The sequence below is a fragment of the Symphalangus syndactylus genome, chromosome 3 (genome assembly GCF_028878055.3).
Source record: "Symphalangus syndactylus isolate Jambi chromosome 3, NHGRI_mSymSyn1-v2.1_pri, whole genome shotgun sequence".
Lineage (NCBI taxonomy): Eukaryota > Metazoa > Chordata > Mammalia > Primates > Hylobatidae > Symphalangus > Symphalangus syndactylus.
In genome coordinates, this window is record NC_072425.2 from 14567521 (window position 1) to 14588112 (window position 20592).

Here is a 20592-nt window from a genome sequence, read left to right on the forward strand (position 1 = left end):
TCCTAGCCTCGTCTGCATAAGAGGGTTCCCAACTGACATAGGAATTAACCCAGATACTGCACACAGAGCGAGCACTTGGCCACCCAGCCCTGTGCTCCACCCAAGGGGGCTAAAACAAGAGTCACATGAATGGCCTCCCCGAAGCCGCATGCCTGCACAAGACCCTCCCACCTCCCCACCTTCTCTGCCGAGCCCCTCCTGGCATCAGGCTGGGTGGGCTGCTGCTGGTGCTGGTGGGTAGACCACCATATGGAGCCGGCAGGTGGCTCCTCCCACATGCCCACACCCCGCCCCTCAGTCTCTGTTCCCAGGGAACTGGGTAAACAGCATGGGGGGATCCTGGCTGTTCCAACTGGACTTGTCCACCCTGCAGTCCCGGTGCCCAGCACAAAACCCTCCAGATCCCTAGGCAGCTGACGCTGGAATGGCTTTGCACTCCCAATCCCAAGCCAAATCTCTGCCATTCACTGGCTGTACAGCCTCAAGCAAATGCCCTCGCCTGTCTGAGCCTCAGTTTCCTCATCCATAAAAAGGGATGGTTCTCATACCCTTCTTGTTGGTATCAGGGGACATGGTGCATGTAACCACAGGGCTCAGCACAAAAATGAGTCAAGAGTGTGATCTTTAGAACTGTGAACTTCAATATGTGCTGTTCTAAACCAATTCACAAACTGGCTCCTGTAGGCAGTTTAACCACCCCTCCCGCCCCACCCCCAGGAGGACACGCACTCCTCGGAGGACGATTTATTCCACATCAGGAAGCCAGAGAGAGTGGTCATCTGTCACCAACACCAGCTATTACCTTTGCAGGGCCCGACGCGACTGGGAACTCTGCACACGTTATTCTCCTAGAATGCCCCTAACGGCCCTGAGAAGGTACTATGAGGAAGCCTTTTTGTTTTGTTTTTGAGATGGAGTCTCACTCTGTTGCCCAGGCTGGAGTGCAGTGGCAGGATCTCGGCTCATTGCAACCTCCGCCTCCTGGGTTCAAGTGATTCTCCTGCCTCAGCCTCCCGAGTAGCTGGGATTACAGGCATGCACCATCACACCCAGCTAATTTTTGTATTTTTAGTAGAGACAGGGTTTTGCCATATTGGCCAGGCTGGTGTCGAACCCCTGACCTCAGGAGATCTGCCTGCCTTGGCCTCCCAAAGTGCTGAGATTACAGGCGTGAGCCACAGTGCCCAGCCGAGGAAGCCCATTTTACAGATGAAGAAACAGGCTCAGAGAGAGGAAGACATTTACAAGTCCTGGAAGCCCAGACTACAGCTGAGGTGGGATCAAACGTGAATGCTGAAGAAGCCAATGCTCAGAGAAGCCAGATCACCAGAGACTTTCACACTGCCCACTGTCCCCCATTCTAATGTGACCCACACAAAGCCTCCACCCTCCCCTCGAACATCGGAGAGGGTTATGGGAGTACCGTGCATGGTGTGTGCAGTGCTGTGATTAGGGCCCATACAGAGAGGACGCACATGGAAAAGCCACCGTCCCCCTCCCCAGTGAAGAGGAATCTAACGACTGGAATGGATCCTGGGCACACCTGAAGGGACATGTGGGGCACCCAGGGATGGCACCCTGAAAATTCTGCAGCCTGGATGGTGAAGCTCAGGCACCCAGCCTCCTGCCAGCACTGTGACTGCTGCTGCCGGAGTGAGGGCGGTTGAGGGGAGGAGGCGGATGGGGGAGGGCAGAGAAGAGGGAGCAGGATGTGGGAGGGAGGGCAGTTCTTCTTGAGTCAGACCACGGCGGGCACATGACCGTCCCAGCAGTGCCCACAGCAAGCAGGAGGCTGTGAATAGGCCAGCCCTCTGCACCTTTCCCTGTCCCCACCCCAGAACACCTTGAAGGGCACTAGAGGCCCAGGGAGGTAGGTCCTGGCTCAGGAACCACGGGTCTTTGTAACAGCCCATGATAGCAGCCCAAACCCGGGCACTGTGCCGAGAGGGTAGTTCCCTCGGCAGGTCGGCCCAACCATCCCACTTCACAGATGCAGGCACTGAGGCACAGAGAGATCAGGAGATTCATCCACAGCAACTCGTGAGACTCGGAGCCCGCCCTGCCTCTCCTGTCTCTCCCCTGCCGGCCGGTGTGTGACCTCAGCATCCGTCCCTCCCGTGCATGTGATGTCCGCAGGCCCGCCCAGAATCCCTGCAGCCTGGCAGGACTCTCAGGGTCTACTGGCCTCTGCTCAGCCCTGAGATCTGTTCTGAGCCCCTGCTTGGATCGGCCAAGCAAGAAGGAAGCAAAGCACACGGATCTCAAGTCCCTTCCCACGGCAGGAGGAAGGGATACAGCCACCCCCGTCCTGGCCCTTAAACCTGCCTTCTCCCTGCTTTTTTTGAGTTTCTTCTGTTTCAGCCTGGCCCATGACCCCAGACTCCCAGGCCAGGATGGGCCGCTGGGCAGGGGAGGGAACATGCCTGGCACCGGGACTTAATGACCCATGTGGGGGCACACCCAGCTGTCACCAGACCTCTCTGGATGCCAAGTGGTTGCTTCTTCTTCGTGCAAACCTTCTAACTTATCCACAATGACTTTGTGTTACCTTAGTGATTCTAAAAGGTTATTAAAAACAATAAAGACAAAAGGCACCCAAAGGCATCCCTGCAGATGGCTCACAAGGGGCTGCTCTAAGGAGACAGAGGCTGTGCACAGCGCCAGCACAGTAAGCAGCTGTGGAAGGCTGGCAGTGAAGGTCTTTGTAGAGGGAAACCGGCTTCAGTGGGGAGCCTTTGGGGACCTATCCGGTTACCCCTGCAGAGGTTATCACTGTGGGGCCCTAGCTCCCTTCCATGCCATTAGCAGGGGCCCCAAGAAGCCCCCCACAAGGCGATGCCCATGAGAGGGTGCCCAGCCTGATGTTCCAGCTTCCCCCTGCCAAACCCCCCATACTCCACACCCAGACTTCAGACAGACTCCTCTGAGCCCTCTTCTCACTTGGCCTCGACCTGGCCCCTGGCCCCTGGCCCCTCCCCTGCTCTTCAGCCTGCCTGGCCCAGCTGTAGCGAGAATCCTAAGTCGGGGTAGCCAGAATCCCCACCCCCACGATATCCGATCAAGTTCCGCCTCCCCATTCACGTGTGAGTCCTCGTCCCGCCTCCAGCATCAGCCTGCCCAGTCAGTTCAGCAGGAATCCCCCGCCCTGGAGGCCTCCTCTTAGTTTCCATCCACTGACCCCTCACCCTGTTCATTGGCTGTGAAGCCTCACTTTTCCTCGCATTCGGAGTTGAGTCCCCTCTCTCCCGGGTTGTGACAGTCCTGACACCTACTGCAAGAGTCCCAAATGAAGCCTTCCTGACCATTTTAAGAAGCGTTAGAATATCGCTTTCTCTAACATGGGCCCATCCACTCTCCCGCCAGGCCGCAGCTTAGATGCTGCTGCTTTCAGGAAGTCGGCCCAGCCCCAGGTCTGAGGCCTTGGGACATCCTCTGCGCCCCTGCCTGCTTGCCTGTCCCGGCAGAGTGTGGACCACGCTATACCATATGTGCCTCCAGGCCAGGCCCCCACCAGAATGTAGGCCTCCTGACACCGCTGTGCCCTGGTGACCCGCATGAGGCCTGGCATGTAACAAGGTCCTGGGGCATGTTTGTCCAGTGAGGTGAATGAATAAACACACAAATTGCCAGGCAGGGGCGGAGGGAGCAAGAGCCCAGTTGGTGTCTGGCTCCTTCTTCCTGAGCCCCATGGAATAGGGACCTCCAGAGACCCTGGCTGAGATCTAAGAGCTCTGTGGGCACAGTTAGAAAACCACTGAGGTGTTGCCAGGCATGGTGGCTCATGCCTATAATTCCAGCACTTTGGGAGGCAGAGGTGGGCAGATCATTTGAGGTCAGGAGTTTGAGACCAGCCTGGCCAACATGGTGAAACCCCGTCTCTACTATACATACAAAATTAGCAGGGCCTGGTGCCACGTCTCTAGTCCCAGCTACTGAGGAGGCTGAGGCAGGAGAATCACTTGAACCCAGGAGTCAGAGGTTGCAGTGAGCCAAGATTACGCGACTGCACTCCAGCCTCGGCGATAAAGTGAGACTCCATCTCAAAAAAAAAAAAAAGAAAGAAAAGAAAAGAAAAGAAAACCAGTGGACCGGGCGCGGTGGCTCACACCTGTAATCCCAGCACTATGGGAGGCCGAGACAGGCGGATCACGAGGTCAGGAGATGGAGACCATCCTGGCTAACACAGTGAAACCCCGTCTCTACTGAAAATACAAAAAAATTAGCCGGGCGTGGTGGTAGGCGCCGGTAGTCCCAGCTACTAGGGAGGCTGAGGCAGGAGAATGGCGTGAACCCAGGAGGTGGAGCTTGCAGTGAGCTGAGATCACACCACTGCACTCCAGCCTGGGGGACAGAGCGAGACTCCGTCTCAAAAGAAAAAAATAAATAAATAGAAAAGAAAAGAAAACCAGTGATGTGCTCCCACCCTCTGTGTATGGAGAAGACAGGCCCAGAGAGGGAGAGTGACAGGCCGAAAGTCACACAGCAAGTCATCAGCAGAAACAGGGCTCAGACCCAGGGCTCCTGCCTCCCAGGCTCCCCGCCTCACCCGCCCCTCTGGCAAGCCAGGCTGCACCGCCCCCGTGTAAGCGCACGGGTAAAGCGACTGCTACCCAAACATTACGTAACCCCCTGCTCATCATCAGAAGGTGGAGGAGGGAGCCTGCCTCAACTAAAGCAGAGAGACAGGATGGGGGGGGGGTCTGAACCTTCCCAGACACCCCAGACACCCCCAGGCCTCTACCACCCTGCAAATCACAGCTCTGAGGCTGGGATTTCACGCCATGGTCCCAGCCTGACGTGCCACCCATCTGCCACCGGCTGGCTGAGTCAGGACCCCCTGAAACAGCTGCACACCCCCTCTTGCAGTGGGCACCCGAGTGAGCTGCTGGCTTATGATGAAGATCATGCCCAAGAATTTTGTCCCCAGGATGCCTGAGAGAGGTGACTCCATCCTCCACCCCGGTCCAGGGTCAGGTTCCCACAGGCCCGGGCCTCCTCCCTCCCCTCCTGCCGGTCCCTCCCTCTCTCCTTCAGACACGCTGCCACCAGACCTGCTCTGGTGCCAGGACACAGGCCTGTGCCCCTGGCCTGGCCCTAACCTGTTGTGCTGGGGGAGGACCCTGAGCAAACCCCTTCCCCACAATGCCCCTCAGTTTCCTTGTGAGTAAAGTAAGTGGCGCATACTAGACATTCGGGGCCAGGTCACTGTCGTAGAGGCCTGTCCTGTGCATAGTAGACATTTAGCAGCATCTCCAGCCTCTACCAGACAGATGCCAGTAGCACCCCCTCCCCAAGTTAGGACAACCCCAAGTGTCTCCAGACATTGCCAAATATCCCCTCAGGGGCAGAACCATTCAGGTTGAGAACCACTGGACCAGATGGTCTCTGGGGACCCCCACAAGCTCAGGGGATCCGCCATAAGCATCTGTGATTCTAAGAGCTATTCAGGAGACCTGAGAGCCAGACACGGGGCTGTGTGCTTTCCAGGCACGATTCTGCCCCATTGTCCCAACATCCAGGAGGCGAGGCCAATCCCACCCACTTTACCGATGGAGAAACGGAGGTTTCTGGAGGTGAAGGCCCCTCCTGGCTCAGAGCGTCCATGCAGGTGTCTTCCGCATGGTCTGCTCTTCCCCCTCCTCCCCACCTGCCTGACTCCGCTCACCGCTTCCTTCTCAGCACCACAGCATCTCCCTGAGAGAAGCCTCTCTGACCACTCCAGGCCGGGTCACGCTCCAGGACACACTCCCAGCACCCCATCCCCCAGCTGGGCCATGGTGGCATCTCGAGCAGCTGTGCCTCGGGAATGATCTGAGTGACTTGTGCAGTGACAGGCCACGGGCTGTTGAGGCAGGAGCCCTATCTTCTAGTTCACCTGCAAACCTGCACCGCCCACTCCTGTGCCTGACAAACATAGTAGCCGCTCAGTTAATGTCAGAGTCACACAGCTAGCCAACGAGGCGGCCAGGACCAGAGCCCAGACTCCGGAATGGGAGCTGCCTCTGTGCTTGGTACCGGGAAGGGGAGAGAGGGGCCGGCTCTCCTGGCCCTGCCCACCTCTCTGACAGCCCAGTGGAAGCCGAAAGTCCTCCGCAGGCCTGTTTTCTTCTACATCTTCTGCTTGATTCCAGACCCACAGTGGAAGGGACAGGAGTCCCAACATCATTGCTGGCTCAGGCCAGGCCAGGGTGGGGGAGTAGAGATGGCACCAGGAGCAACCCGTTATCCCGAGTCTCCCTGCAGACTGGCGACTCACGGTGCTCAGCATGGTCTGGGGTTCAGGGCAGGACCTCGGAGTCCAGCCCCAGCATCTCCAGGCTCCAGAGGATAGATGGCTCTGGGGGTCCACCATGCAGGCCCCCAACTTCAGACAAGTGCTTCATGTGTGCAGGAGAAAGGGGTGGCAGAGGGGTCCCTATGATTATCATTATGATTGTGAATCTCCGTGATTATTTTCACTGGTGGCATTGAGCATGCAGGAACTCTGTAACATAAAACAGGAGGCCCGGTGGGGTGGCTCACACCTGGAATCCCAGCACTTTGGGAAGCCGAAGCAGGAGGATCACTTGAGCCCAGGAGTTTGAGACCAGCCTGGGCAACATAGCGAGACCCCATCTCTCCACAAAAAAAAAAAAAAAAAATTAGTGGAGCCAGGCACAGTGGCCTTGTGTTTGTCCTCCTAGCTGCTTGGGAGGCTGAGGGAGGAGGGTCCCTTGAGCCCAAAAGTTTGAGGTTGCGGTGAGCTATGATCACACCATTACACTCTGAGGTTGCGGTGAGCTACGATCACACCATTACACTCTGAGTTTGCGGTAAGCTACAATCACACCATTACACTCCAGCCTGGGCAACAAAGCCAGACTCTGTCTCAAAAAAAAAAAAAAAGAAAAGAAAAGAAAAAGAAAAAGGTGTTTAATTTTTTTTTTTTTTTTTTTTAAGTTTAAGAAATGGAAAAAGAAGGGCTCAAGCTTCAGTCCTGGCTTGGTCCTGCCCCACTCTTGACCTGTGTGTGACCTGGGGCAGGTGACGGTTCCCCTCAGAGTCTCGGTTTCCTCATCTGTGAGGTGAGAGCCAACCTTACACCCTCTTTTCAGACCCCTGAGTAGGCCTGGACAAATGAGCTGAGACTGTTAACACCACAGGACGTCCTGAGCACTGGCCATGCCCAAGGCCCTCATCTACAACCTCCACAAACACCACAGCCAGTGGCCGGGGACAGCCCAACCCCCATTACCTTGTCCCACCAGCTATCCCAAGAGGAAGGTTCCACAATACCCTCCCGAGTCCCTACTCTGGCCCCATAGGAAATCCTTCCCTTTTTTTCTTTCTTTTTTTTTTTTCTAAGACTGAGTCTCGCTCTGTCACCCAGGCTGGAGTACAGAGGCACGATCTACGCTCACTGCAACTTCCACCTCCCAGGTTCAAGCAATTCTCCTGCCTCAGCCTCCCAGTAGCTGGGACTACAGGTGCGTGCCACCATGCCCAGCTAAGTTTGACGGGGTTTCATCATGTTGGCCAGACTGGTCTTGAACTTCTGACCTCATGATCTGGCCGCCTCGACCTCCCAAAGTGCTGGGATTACAGGTGTGAGCCACCGCACCCGGCCGGGAAGTCCTTCCTAATACCCAATCTCCTAATACATGGGCAGGGTCGTACCAAGACCCCTCACTGCCCCTCCCCACCCAGTAACTCAGCCCCAGATGTTCATACACAGGCCACGCCTCACACAACCTTGTTCATGAACAGGGTCTTAACTCTTTGGGGTCCAGAGACCCCTTTGGGGATTAGAGAAGAGCCATGGTGCCAGGCCTCAGAGGCAGGCCCAGGCTGTGAAGAATGGGGCCTGCGATCCCCAGCCACGGGATGCCGAGGTTTCTGATATGGTTGACTGTGTTTGGGAACCAGCTCCTCGAGACAGGGTAGAGATGAGAAAAGAAAATCCTAGATTCAACAACGGCGTTCTTACACTTCTTTAAAAGGGCAGGGGGGAAAAGAAATCTCATTTCATAAAAATCCTGAAAGCTGACTGCCACTTGCAAAACAGTTCCCACTCCAGCGCTGGGGCTCCTCCCACACCTCCCACCTTCTCTTCCCCACCACGGCGCCAGGCTGGGTGAATGCCCTCGTCCACCAGGAGACTCCAAGCACCTCGCCCCCCTCAGTCCCTGATGCCCCCCCGCAACCGGCACTGGCCTGGCGTAGAGTAGGTGCCCAGTAAAGATGTACTGAGTGAATCAGTGAACAAATGAATGAATGATTGAATGCTCCCAGGACACATGGGTCCAACTCCAGTTTGGCCTCTAGTTCTCTGAGGGCCTGAGCAAGCCCCCGCACTGCTGGGCCTCAGTCTCCCAAAAGCCCCGGTCCTCTAGGACTTCCCCCGAATTTGCCACTCTCAGCTCCTGCAGACTCGTGTCCTCTGAGATCCTGCTGGGAGGCCAGCCCTGCATCTCCTGCCATGCTGATGATACTGCGGCAGCTGCTCTCTGCAGTGCAAAAGGTGGGACAGAGACTGCTAGACGGATAAATCATAAAGCATTACCCCAAGCTGCAATCAGCCAGGCGCAGCGGGGATGGGCGCAGCGGGGATGGGCGCAGCGGCAGCCTCTGCAAATTATTCTCCCATTATCTCTTCAAACAACTCTCTCCAGTGGCATGCCCCTCCCCGCACTCCCTGGAGACCTGGAGGAGGGTCCCAAACTGCCATGAGATGGTTCCTCTTCCTTTCCCTTCCCCCCAGTAGCCTCCAGTTTTACGGGTTTCCCAGAGCAAGAAAGCAAGAAGCCGGCAGGTCTGAGCCCCAATATTCGGGACCACGGAGGCAGAGCAAGCTGGACCCAGACTCCACACACACACACACACACACACACAGAGCTGTGTGACCTGGGCAAGGGTCTCCACCCTTCTGAGCCTCAGCCTCTTCATCTGTAAAATGGGGCCGCTCCTCGGATTCTCCGCACGGCACCGTTTCACCAGCACCGTGCCTGCCCGCAGGAAAGCCCCCAGTGTGACGCTGAGAGGCTGTCTCCGCGCCCACTCTGCATGGCGCAGCCCAGAATCAACAGCTGGCCCTGTTGATGAGAGGACAGCATTCCTCCGGCTTCCACCCACTACTTTTGCTATCAGATTGCTAGGATATTTGGTTATTATAAAAGTAATAAAAGCCATCGTAGAGTCAGGTGCAGTGGCTCACGCCCGTAATCCCAGCACTGTGGGAGGCCGAGGTGGGCATTTCCTGAGGTCAAGAGTTCGAGACCAGCCTGGCCAATGTGAAACCCCCGTCTCTACTAAAAATACAAAAATTAGCCAGGCGTGGTGGTGGGTGCCTGTAATCCCAGCTACTCAGGAGGCTGAGGCAGGAGAATCGTTTGAACCCAGGAGGCAGAGTTGCAGTGAGCCAAGATTGCACCACTGCACTCCAGCCTGGGCAACAGAGCGAGACTATCTCAAAAAAAAATAGTTGCAGAAAATTTGGAAAATAGGACACATAATCCACCAGAGGACACCTGCCCCCACCCCCACCTCACACACCCACAACCAGCCTCAGCCTGCATCCATCCCATCTTTCTTCTCTGCCTACATTTTTTCCATCATGGACTGGTGCCCGATGATGGTGTGTACCCTGCTGTCTCCACTCAGGATAACGTCCTCATCACTTTCCAGGTGATTACAGAGCTCACAGTCACCTTTAGAGGCCTGGGATCTGTCATTTCTTAAGCAGCCCTCATTGTGGTTCCTGATCTTCCACGACAGTGAATTGGGCTCAAGTGAGCAGGAACTAAGATAAAAGAACAAGGGATGGGGAAGCGGGGGATACCGAGCTGGCTGCAGACCCGGAAGCTGGCTGTGGACACCAAAGCTGGCTCTACCTCTCAAAGCCTCCAGCTTCCTCCCTCTGCCAAATACAGACAACGGCACCAGCAGCTCAGAGCTGGGAGGCACCGAGGAGCTGGCACCGTGGGATGCCCAGTGCGGAGCCTGGTGCAGGGTGAGCATGCCCAGTTGGCTTGGCCCAGGCCTCCTATTGCTGTGCCCTGGCCTGTGCTCTCCTGGGGACTTGGGACCTGACTGGCACTGGAGCCCTAGTTCTAATCCAGGCTCTGCTTCTACTGACTTTGCGGCCCAGGACAAATCACAGAATCACTTAAGACCCTGTATGGCAGCTGCTATATGTCAGCACAAACCCAGATGACCCTAGATTGTACAGGAGACACAGGGACCTCCTCTCTGAGCAGCTGACTAGGGTGAAGGTGTGACTATTGAGACAGAATGAGCCATGCCGAGACTGGAGGCCACAGTCTCCTTAGCAAAAGGAACAGCAGGGACAGAGGCTCTGAGGCGGGATGAGCTTGGCACAGGTGAGGGACAGCAGGTGTGGCCAGTGCACGGTGACCGAGGGGAAAAGTTGAGGTCAGAGACCTCAGGGAGCCCTGTGGGCCAGGCAAGGTGCTAGGGCTTTATTCCAAGTGAAGCGGGAAGTCACAAAGGGGCTGTCCCATTTTCCAAAGCTCTAGCAGAGGCTGTACGGGGCCAAGAACAGCAGAGCCAGCACAGGCAGGCAGCAGCCCAGTGAGGCCGAGGCCGTGGCACCACTGCAGACCAGGGGCTTGGACCCGTGTGGCCAGGGCCTGGGATCAGATTCAGGGTCTGCTGTCTGGGGGAGGCAGGCTGGCTGGGCTGAGGAGCTGGACATGAGGCAAGGGAACAAGAGGGCTAGTAACGTGTGCAGAGACAAGGGGAGCCCCACACACGTGATGAAGAAAGAGACAGGAAGCTGTCGAAGTCGCTTCCTTGGCTTAAGCTGACCCGGCACTTCTCAGGTGGGAGAGGAAAACCATGTCCACTGTGGCCTGCTGCTCCCTGAATGTCCCTCCCGCTGCTGCTCCCACCCCGGACAGCTGGGCCCTCCACTGACTATTGCCCTGAAAGCCTGGGCTCAGGAATCCTGCGTTTTCCCAAGAGAGAGGCAGGCACGGGTGGAGTCTCTGGCTGCCGGGTGTCCTGAGAGTTGTTCAGAACAAGAACGGGGCCGGGCGTGGTAGCTCGCACCTGTAATCCCAGCACTTTGGGAGGCTGAGGCAGGCGGATCACCTGAGGTCAGGAGTTCGAGACCAGCCTGGCCAACATGGTGAAACCCCCATCTCTACTAAAAATACAAAAATTAGCTGGGCATGGTGGCAGGGGCCTGTAATCCCAACTACTCGGGAAGCTGAGGCAAGAGAATCACTTGAACCCGGGAGGCAGAGATTGCAGTGAGCTGAGATCGTGCCACTGCACTCCAGCCTGGGCGACCGAGTGAGACTCCATCTCAGAAAAAAAAAAAAAAAAAGAAAGAAAGAAAAGAAAAAGAACAAGAACGGGTGCCGGCGGGAGGCCATGGTGAGAAAGGGCCCTCTGAAAATGGGCCAGGGTGTTTGGGATGCAGGTGCTCACCTCATTTGCCTTCTGTGCAAAGGACAGAGGGGATGGTGGGCCTGGTGAATCCAGCCTGTGAGTAGGCAGGCTCGTGGTTAACCAGCGAGGTTTAAGACAATCAAGGAATAGCAAACTGGTTTATTTTGTGTGGTAACAGCAGTTCCCCTGGCTCCCAGAGCACAGAGCAACATACTCTGTGATCCATTACTGATGTCTGCCACGGGCACAAGAGGGCAGAGTGTCACTGTCTAACCATCCCTGGTCTAGTGTCGCCTCCAGGGGATGGGACCATTGTAGAATACAACAGTGAGGGGGGTGGTGGGCTGACCTAGGAGAGCCAGAGAAAGGCATTGGTTCAACCATCTCCTAGCCTTGAAGGTATTGCCAAAATGAACCACAGGATATTTACTTGAGACACACAGAAATTTTCTCTGCCGGAAGGCAGAGAAAAGACCATCTATTTTCTTATCTCTTTTTTTTTTTAAGACAGGGTCTCACTCTGTCACCCAAGCTGGAGTACAGTGGCACAATCATAGCTCACTGCAGCCTTGACCTCTGAGGCCCAAGCGATCTTCCCATCTCAGCCAAGTAGCTGGGACCACAGGCATGCGCCACCACGTCCAGCTTTTTTTTTTTTTCTTTTGTAGAGACGAGATCACCTTATGTGCCCAGGCTGGTCTCAAACTCCTGGGCCCAAATGATCCTCTGCCTTGGCCTCCCAAATTGCTGGGATTACAGGTGTGGGCCACCGTGCCCAGGCTTTTTTTTTTTTCTAAGAGACAAGGTCTCACTTTATTGCCTGCAGTGGGGCAATCATAGCTCACTGCAGCCTCAACCTCCTGGGCTCAAGCCATCCTCCCACCTCAGCCTCCTGAGTAGCTGGGACTATAGGTGCATCCCTAAAGCAGGTTGCTTTTTTCTTTATAAGCCCTTTAGAGGAAGTGCCCCCACAGTGAGGACTGGGCCTCACACAGCTGAGGGTCCCTGTTTTGCTGCGGGAGCCTCCACACCGCCCCCTCAGGTCAGCCTCCTTGGCTCCCTGCTGGTCCTCTAATTCGCCAGGCTCGTGTCCCACTCCCAGCCCTTGTCCTTGCTGTTTTCTATGCCTGGGTGGATATGACCCAGGTTCCACCCCCGAGTCCTTATTTTCTAGGTTGCAGCTCAAATGTCAGAATTCCAGAGCAGCCTTGCCTGACCTCTCCCTCCTAACGAGGCCCCCACCCCGCCGTGCTCTTCTCTTCATTTCCCCACAGGACGTTTCTCAGCCCACACTGACCCCGCTTTGTACTCATGCGTATGTCAGGGCCTGGGGTTTTGTCCAGTTCGCGGTGTGTCCCCAGGATGTAGGACAGTGCCTGGCACAGGGAGCACGCTCTATTGATGCCTGATGAGTAAACAAAAGTCACTCACCCCCGTGGGCCTCAGTTTCCTCATCCGCCTAATGAGGAGAAAGTCCTCAATCTCAGGGCTGTTCATGGGGTTCCACGGATGATGTCAGGACCATGATTACTACGGTTACGACACCAGCAGACAGAATGTTTCCTAGATTCTGCTCCAAACGTCTTATATGAATTAGCACATTTATTCTTCACACCACTCCTAGAAAGTTTTACTATTATCACCCTCCTTTTCCAGACGGGGAAACTGAGGTCCTAAAAAGTGTAGTCATTTGTCCAAGGTCACTCAGCCAAGAAGTGGGCAAGTCAGGATTCAAGCCCAGAGCCGGGCGCAGAGGCTCGCACCTGCAGTCTCAGCTACTCGGGAGGCTGAATCAGGAGGATTGCTTGAGGCCAGAAGCTCAAGACCAGCTTGGGCAATATAGTGAGGCCCCAGCTCAACAAAAAACTTTTTTAAATAACCAGCCAGCCATGGTGGTAAATGCCTATAGTCCCAGCTAATCAGGAGGCTGAGTCAGGAGGATCACTTGAGCCCAGGAGGTCAAGGCTGCAGTGAGCTGTGATAGCACCACGACACTCCAGCCTGGGCGACAGGGCTACACCCTGTCTCTGAAAAAATAATATTAATAATAATTTAAATATATGTAATCCCAGCACTTTGGGAGGCCAAGGAGGGCAGATCACTTGAGGTCAGGAGTTCAAGACCAGCCTGGCCAACATGATGAAACCCCATCTCTCCTAAAAAAATACAAAAATATTAGCCAGGCATGGTGGTGGGCACCTGTAATCCCAGCTACTTGGAAGGCAGGAGATTCACTTGAACCTGGGAGGCAGAGGTTGCAGTGAGCTGAGATCGCACCACTGCACTCCAGCCTGGGCAACAGGGCGAGACTCTGTCTCAAAAAATTAAAGAAAAAAACCTTCTTTAATAAAAATTAAAAGGATTCAAGTTTAGACTGCCCGGTTCTGGAGCCCAAGATCCCAGCCACTCTGCCGTCTGCGGCTCCAGGAGAAGCCCAGGTGTGGGCAGGGGAGGACGCCGGGGGAGCTCAGGCAGGTCTCAGTGTCCTCATCTATGATATGCCGAGGTGCCACGATGGGATCGTCTCCTCTGGGTCATTGTGAGAATGAAATGAACGGGGCTGTGTCTGAGAGCCTGGCTGGCTCACAGCGGTGCTTGGGAAGCGTCCCCATATCTCAAAGACAAGCCTCATCCTCTTCCCTGCCCTGCAAGAGGCCCAGGCAGATAGCTCCTGGTGTCCCCTCCTTAGCCCCCAGTCCCCTGAGACCCCTGGGGAGGTGCCTTGGTCATGAGCAGCCACAATCGGGGCCAGGGCAATGGGCAGGGGGGACAGCTGTTCATGTCTGTCCCTTACCGGCCACCCAGCAACTCTAGCCACTGCCCTCCCCTGCCCTGGCCCTCCTTGGGAGACACTGAGCCTTCTCATGGTCCCCAGAAGACTCCTTGCTGCCCACTCATTCATCCCTCATCCAAATATTCACACTGGAGGCTGGGCACGGTGGCTCACGTCTGTAATCCCAGCATTTTGGGAGGCCAAGGCTTGAGTCCAGGAGTTCGAGACCAGCCTGGCCAACATGGCAAAAGCCCGTCTCTACAAATAGAAAAATTATCCAGGTGTCAGGTGGATGTCTGTTGTTCCAGCTACTTGAGAGGCTAAGGCAGGGGAATCACTGTAATTGAGCTGAGATGGCACCACCGTACTCCAGCCTGAGCAACAGAGCAGAGAGACTCTGCCTCAAGAAAAAAAAAAAAAATATATATATATATATACACACACACACACACACATACACACAAACACACACACACATACACACACGTATGTATATATACACACATATATACACACGTATGTATATATACACACACATATGTATGTATACACACACACATATATACACACACACATTCGTATGTATATATACATACACACACATATATGTAAGTATATACACACACACACACACACATATTTACCCTGGAGCCAAGAGCTCAGCTTCTGGAGTCCCGATGCCTTGGTTCATCCCAACCCTGCCACCTCCCAACTGGACTTTCTCTGAGCCTCAGTTTCCTCATCTGCCACGTGGAATAATGAGCTCTGTTAACCCCCAGTACTGCTCCCAGAAGTCAATGGCAGGCCGCGTGCAGTGGCTCACTCCTGTAATCCCAGCACTTTGGGAGGCCGAGGTGGGTGGATCACTTGAGGTCAGGAGCTCGAGACCAGCCTGGCCAACATGGTGAAACCCCATCTCTACTAAAAATATAAAAATTAGCGGGGCATGGTGGCACACACCTGTAATCCCAGCTACTTGGGAGGCGGAGACAAGAGAATCGCTTGAACCCGGGAGGCGGAGGTTGCAGTGAGCTGAGATCATGCCACTGCACTCCAGCCTGGGTGGCAGAGTGAGACTCCAACTCAGAAAAAAAAACAAAAAAATACATGGATTTGAAGCACCAAGGGCGATGCCTGTTGGGGGCCAAGCGCCCACCGTGGCCAGGCCATAGGGACACGCCATGGATGAGGCCAAGCTAGCCGGCCCTCAGAGCCCCGATGGGATGCAGAAAGGGACAAAATGCTTACCTGCCACCCGGTACGTCATCCGCTGTCCTAGGGAGGCACAGGGCAGTGGGAACCCTGACAGGGGCCTGGGGGGTTTCAGTGGGGGATGGGGAGGGGCGAGGAGGTAACAGCCCAGCAGGCATAGGGAGCAGCCTGGGCAAACATCAGGAAGCCCCCGAGACAAAGGTGAGTTCAAGGAACAAACAGCAGTTCAGGCTGGCCAGAGGGTAAACGCAAAGGCCAACAGGCAGAGGATGCCAGACTGCAGGGGTCAGCAGGGCCAGACTGAACCAGGCCTCGTAAGCACATAACCGTGTCAAGGGTGAGGACTTCGCCCTGAGGTCGGGGGGGTGGCAGACGCTTGGCATGGTCAGGTTTTTGTTCAGCAAAGACCCCTCTGGCTGGTGTGTGCGAAGGCAGGGAGAACATGTACAGATGGGGAATCTAGGGAGGCTTCATGGAGGAGGCGACTTGGGCTGAGCCTCGGGAGGGGCAGAGTTCAGATGGCCCAGGAAGGAAGGTGGGCATTCCAGGAAGCAGAGTCACAGGGGTGAAGACCTAGAAGGAGGGTGTTTCTAGGGCACTCCCCTGGGGAAGTACAGAAGTGGAAAGTGAGGGCGGAAACTCAGTCCCAGGATGGGGCACCTCCCAGCAAGGGGTCAGCAGAGCCAGGCGGGCCAGCATAGCCCTGCCCCATCTGCAGCTTGGACTTGAGGCAGGGAGGTGTAGGGAGTGGCCCTGGAGACTCCTGGGGGAGCCTGGCCCTGCCAGACTTGACTGGAAAATCTCCAAGCTCACTGCCTCATGTCCCTACGCGCCACCCCTGCAGCTCAGCCACCTTACATGGTGAGCCTCCTGTCTGCTCCACATTCCACAAAGACGGACAATACACCGCCCTCCTCCCCCAGGCCCAGCCCTGGCACTGCTCATCCATTACAGGCCCCACTGATCCCTCACTGCCGCTTTTCCATTTGCTCCATGACGTACGGCCTCGGAATCCTTATCATGGCCCTCCAGGCAGCTACGACAGATTGATTAGAGCTGGCATCCAAGAGCAAACCCATTTGCCATCCCTGATCCAATCGAATCGATCATTTTATAGAAGGGGCGACGGAGCCCCAGCGAGGGGAAAGGACCTCTCAAGGTCATAGAAGGACTTTCTTATCCAAACCCTTCTCTTTGGTGAGCAGGGCCTGGAATCAACCCTTCAGGCCTTGGTGGTCCCTAAAGATGCAACTCAAAGCAAGGACCACCAACAAACACCCCAGCGCCATCCCCAACCGAGTTCCACTGAAACCAAGTCAGTCCTGCAAGGACAAGGGCCACTGAACAAAGGCTGTCTGGACCCCATGTCCAGGGGCCCCTCCACGTGCCCCTGTCCTGGGCAGCTGGACTGCTGTCCCCATCAGCCCACAGCCCACAAAGCCCGCAGCCCCAGCCCCTCCGTGGTTTGAGAAAAAGCAGCTACTTACCACTGCTGGACCTCCTTCTCGGTAACTGCAAGAGAAAACAGAAAAGCAGGCGTTTAGCTCAGGGAAGGTGTCTTGGGAGATGGGCAGACATTCGCTGGGGGGCCTCCCCTCCAGCCCTCCCCTCCCCACGGCCATGTCCCTGGGCACCGGCCTGCTCTGGATGAGAAAATGCTCCCTTGGTGAGCAGTCCTAGCCAGGGGCTCTGCACCCACCAGCCCAGCAGGGGACACTGGCCCCACCCCTTCCTGGTGCCCACGTGCTGCCTGCCACTGCCACTGCTGGGAGAGCCCCCAGGAACGCCCTGTGGCACTCAAGGGTTCGCTTCTCCCACAGCCCTTGCTCCCAGGCCAACATCTGAGACTTACTCTTACCCATCTCTCAATCCCTGGGTTCAGGATGTCAGGGAAGGCCCTGGCTTCCCCAGGCACTTGGCTGCCCCACCTATGTTGGGGGGCTGGGCTGAAAAGGGGCAGCTCTCAGCAGAAGGGTGGACCACCTTCCCTGTCGGCCTGTCCCTGCAGCCCCTCTCCGTGGTCAGCCCAAGCTCTTTCACTGGCAAGACATGAACAGAGCCGTGAAGCAAAAGCTGAAAGAGGCCACAGAGAGCGGCTGAGCCTGGAGCCAAGCCCACATACCCATTCTTTACTGAGCCATGAAACAAACAAAAATGCTTTTTCTGAAAAGTATAGAATCGTTTCAAGTTGGAACCAAATCAATGTTCTCTCTAAAGTCACCGAACAAGAACATCAAACCACCACCAAGGCCAGCCTTGCTCCCTGCCTGTGTGAGCGCGGGACAGCTCCTCCTGCACTCCCTGCCTTGGGCGCCTCATCCGTAAAGTGGGCATTGTATTATCAGCACCTGCCACACAGACCTGTCGTGGGGACTCACTCATAAAGGCATGGAAGCTACTGGATCCCCAAGGATGCCAGACACCTGGAAAGGTCAGGCCCGGTGTCAAAGAATGCAATTTTCCAAGAGAAAGTTTTGGCAAAGGGTATGGGGTAGGGCCCTCAAATGTGCTCAATACTGGCTTGTGGAATGAATGAATGAATGAATGAATGAGCACATGAACAGACAGGAAAGGGTGTCACGTGGAGGTCAGATGAGTAAAGGAAGTGGAATCTATTCCCAGGGAAGTGGGAAGGAAGCCCAAAGAGGTGTCTCTGAATTGTTTGTGCCTGACCAGACTTGAGGAAGCCGCTTTTCAAAAATCACTCAAAGCAAGCTCGCGACAGCTGCCAAATACCAAGAGCCTGCCGCAACCCCGCATCTGCGCCCAGGGCGGGCCTCTGTGCTTTGGCGCAACGGCTCTTATGACAGCATGGAGGGAGGATGGCGCGACTCTGCCCTGGCTCCAAATGTGGAAACTGAGGCACAAAGAGATCAGGAAGTGGCAAGGCAAGGGTCTGACCTTAGGTCTGTGGCTCAGAACCAGGCAGCCAGATTCCTGGGCAGGCTAGATGCCTCCACTCCCGTGCTGGTCAGCACTCTCTTCCCACAAGCCCAAATCAGAGATGGAGGAAGAGACCTGTCTGCAAGCAGGCCTCAGATAAAAAGAGAAGAGGCAGGCCGGGCGCGGTGGCTCACGCCTGTAATCCCAGCGCTTTGGGAGGCCGAGGCGGGCAGATCACAAGGTCAGGAGATCGAGGCCATCCTGATTAAAGCGGTGAAACCCTGTCTCTACTAAAAATACAAAAAATTAGCCGAGCATGGTGGCACGCTCCTGTAGTCCCAGCTACTCTAGAGGCTGAGGCAGGAGAATCGCTTGAACCCGGGAGGCGAAGGTTGCAGTGAGCCAAGATCGCGCCATTGCACTCCAGCCTGGGTGACAGAGCGAGACCGTGTCTCAGAAAAAGAGAGAGAGAGAGAGAAGGCAACAGCAGGAGATGCCGGTTACCCAGAAACACCGGGCCTGGAGTCAAAGAAAGCAATTTTCTGAGATGAAGTTTTGGCGAAGGGTATGGGGCAGGAAGGGGTTCAGGATTCGGCATGGGGGTGGAGAGGGAATGTGTCCTTGGTTTGACCCAAGCTGGCTGCCTGGGCCTGCCCCCCACACCCGCTGTGATGGCAGCTGGGGCTGTGGGGCGGATGCTGAAAGCCCAAACCTGGATACACAGGCGACCCATCACAGTACCGCCAGGAGCTCAGGGCCACACGTGCTAAAGCCACACCAGGCCGCCTGGGTTCAAATCCGGCCCCACAGGGCACTGTGTGTCCTTGGGCAAATTGCTTCCGCTGTCTGAGCCTCAGTTTTCTCATCTGTGAAATGGGATTGTTGGGAAAATTGAAGTGCTTGCCGCTCCTCAGCTTCACAAAGACCCCACAGGGAGGTGTGACCCCATTTTCCCAATGAGGAATTGAAGTTCCGACGGGTCTGCTTATTTGTCTGGGATCACCTGAGGTCCCTTTGCCAGGAAACAGCAGAGCCAGGACGGTGCCCCCAGAGATCAGGATGGAGGCCCAATTGGGTACAACTCCTTGAGTCTGCATGACCTTGTATGACCTTGGCAAGGGGTGGCAGCATTCGACACAAACAGCAGGAGCTGGGTGGCATGGCCACTGTCTCAGGCGGGCCTCACAGTGCCAGAGCGGGGCTTCCCTGGACCCCCAGCTCAGAAGTCCCACTCTCCCTTGACACCCCCCACCATGTCTCCCAGCAGCCCTCCCCCAGGGCTCTGCCTCAGCCTCCACGTCCTTCCTCACCCCCAACTACACTCCCAGGATGAGGCAGGAAGGTGGGAGAAGGGCACATGACTAGGGCTCCCCCCATTGGAAAGGTCCCCCCAGAGAACCCTGGGTGATCGGCAGGCGGCCGGGCCCCAAGGAACCGGAGCTAGGGTGGGGGAGATAAGCCCTGCCCATGCTTTAAGCAGCGAATTAACCTTTAGGAAACAGTTGAGGCTGGCAGGTGTCCCCTGGCACCCAGCCAGGGCCCAGCAATCCTAACCGCTTCACTGCCTGGGGCCTTGGAGGGCGCTTTTTTTTTTTTTTTTTTTCTGGAGACAAAGTCTTGCTCTGTCACCCAGGCTGGGGTGCAGTGGCACAATCTTGGCTCACTGCAACCTCTACCTCCCGGGTTCAAGTGATCCTCGTGTGCCTCAGCCTCCTAAGCAGCTGGAACTACAGGCACACACCACCACGGCCAGCTTATTTTTGTATTTTTAGTAGAGACAGGGTTTCACATGTTGGCCAGGCTGGTCTCAAGCTCCTGATCTCAAGTGATCCATCTGTCTTGGCCTCCCAAAGTGCTGAGATTACAGGCGTGAGCCACCACGGCCAGCCGTGGAGGGTCTTGAAGGACAGCAGGCAGGACCCACATCTCTGGGGTCCTGGCCACCTGCCCCAGCCCTCCCACCAGCCAGGGAGCTCTGGCACGGGTCAGGCTGTCCTTTGTCCAAACCCCAGCCCCCTGCTGAGCAGCTACCACCCCAACCTGGAGAGGAGGTTGAGCCAGGGGAGGCGACCGGAGGAACGTGCCCATCCTCAGCCTGGGTTTGCCCATCACCAAGGCCTGTGTTCTCAACCATTTTTCTGGGTTCCCGAAGCTCAACTCTTCCAAGATCACCTTCGAGATCTTTCTCTGTCCAGGGTCCAGTGATTCACTCAGGATTTTTCTTGAAATCATCTCAATTTGCTTTTACTTACCTGCTTAATCTAGCTTCAGCCTAAGCAATAATATCCATAAAGTTACCAGTGACTGTGCTGGTCATACCTTTTCTAATA

General features: G+C 55.7%; 1 protein-coding gene across 1 annotated transcript in view; it reads right to left on the bottom strand.

Moving 5' to 3' along the window:
- Window positions 1-20592, bottom strand: part of NCS1 (neuronal calcium sensor 1) — a 64464-nt gene that overhangs the window by 18639 nt on the left and 25233 nt on the right. The window contains exon 2 of the mRNA XM_055270710.2: window positions 16867-16891. Within this exon, the coding sequence (XP_055126685.1) occupies window positions 16867-16891 (25 nt within the window). The remainder of the gene's footprint in view (window positions 1-16866; window positions 16892-20592) is intronic.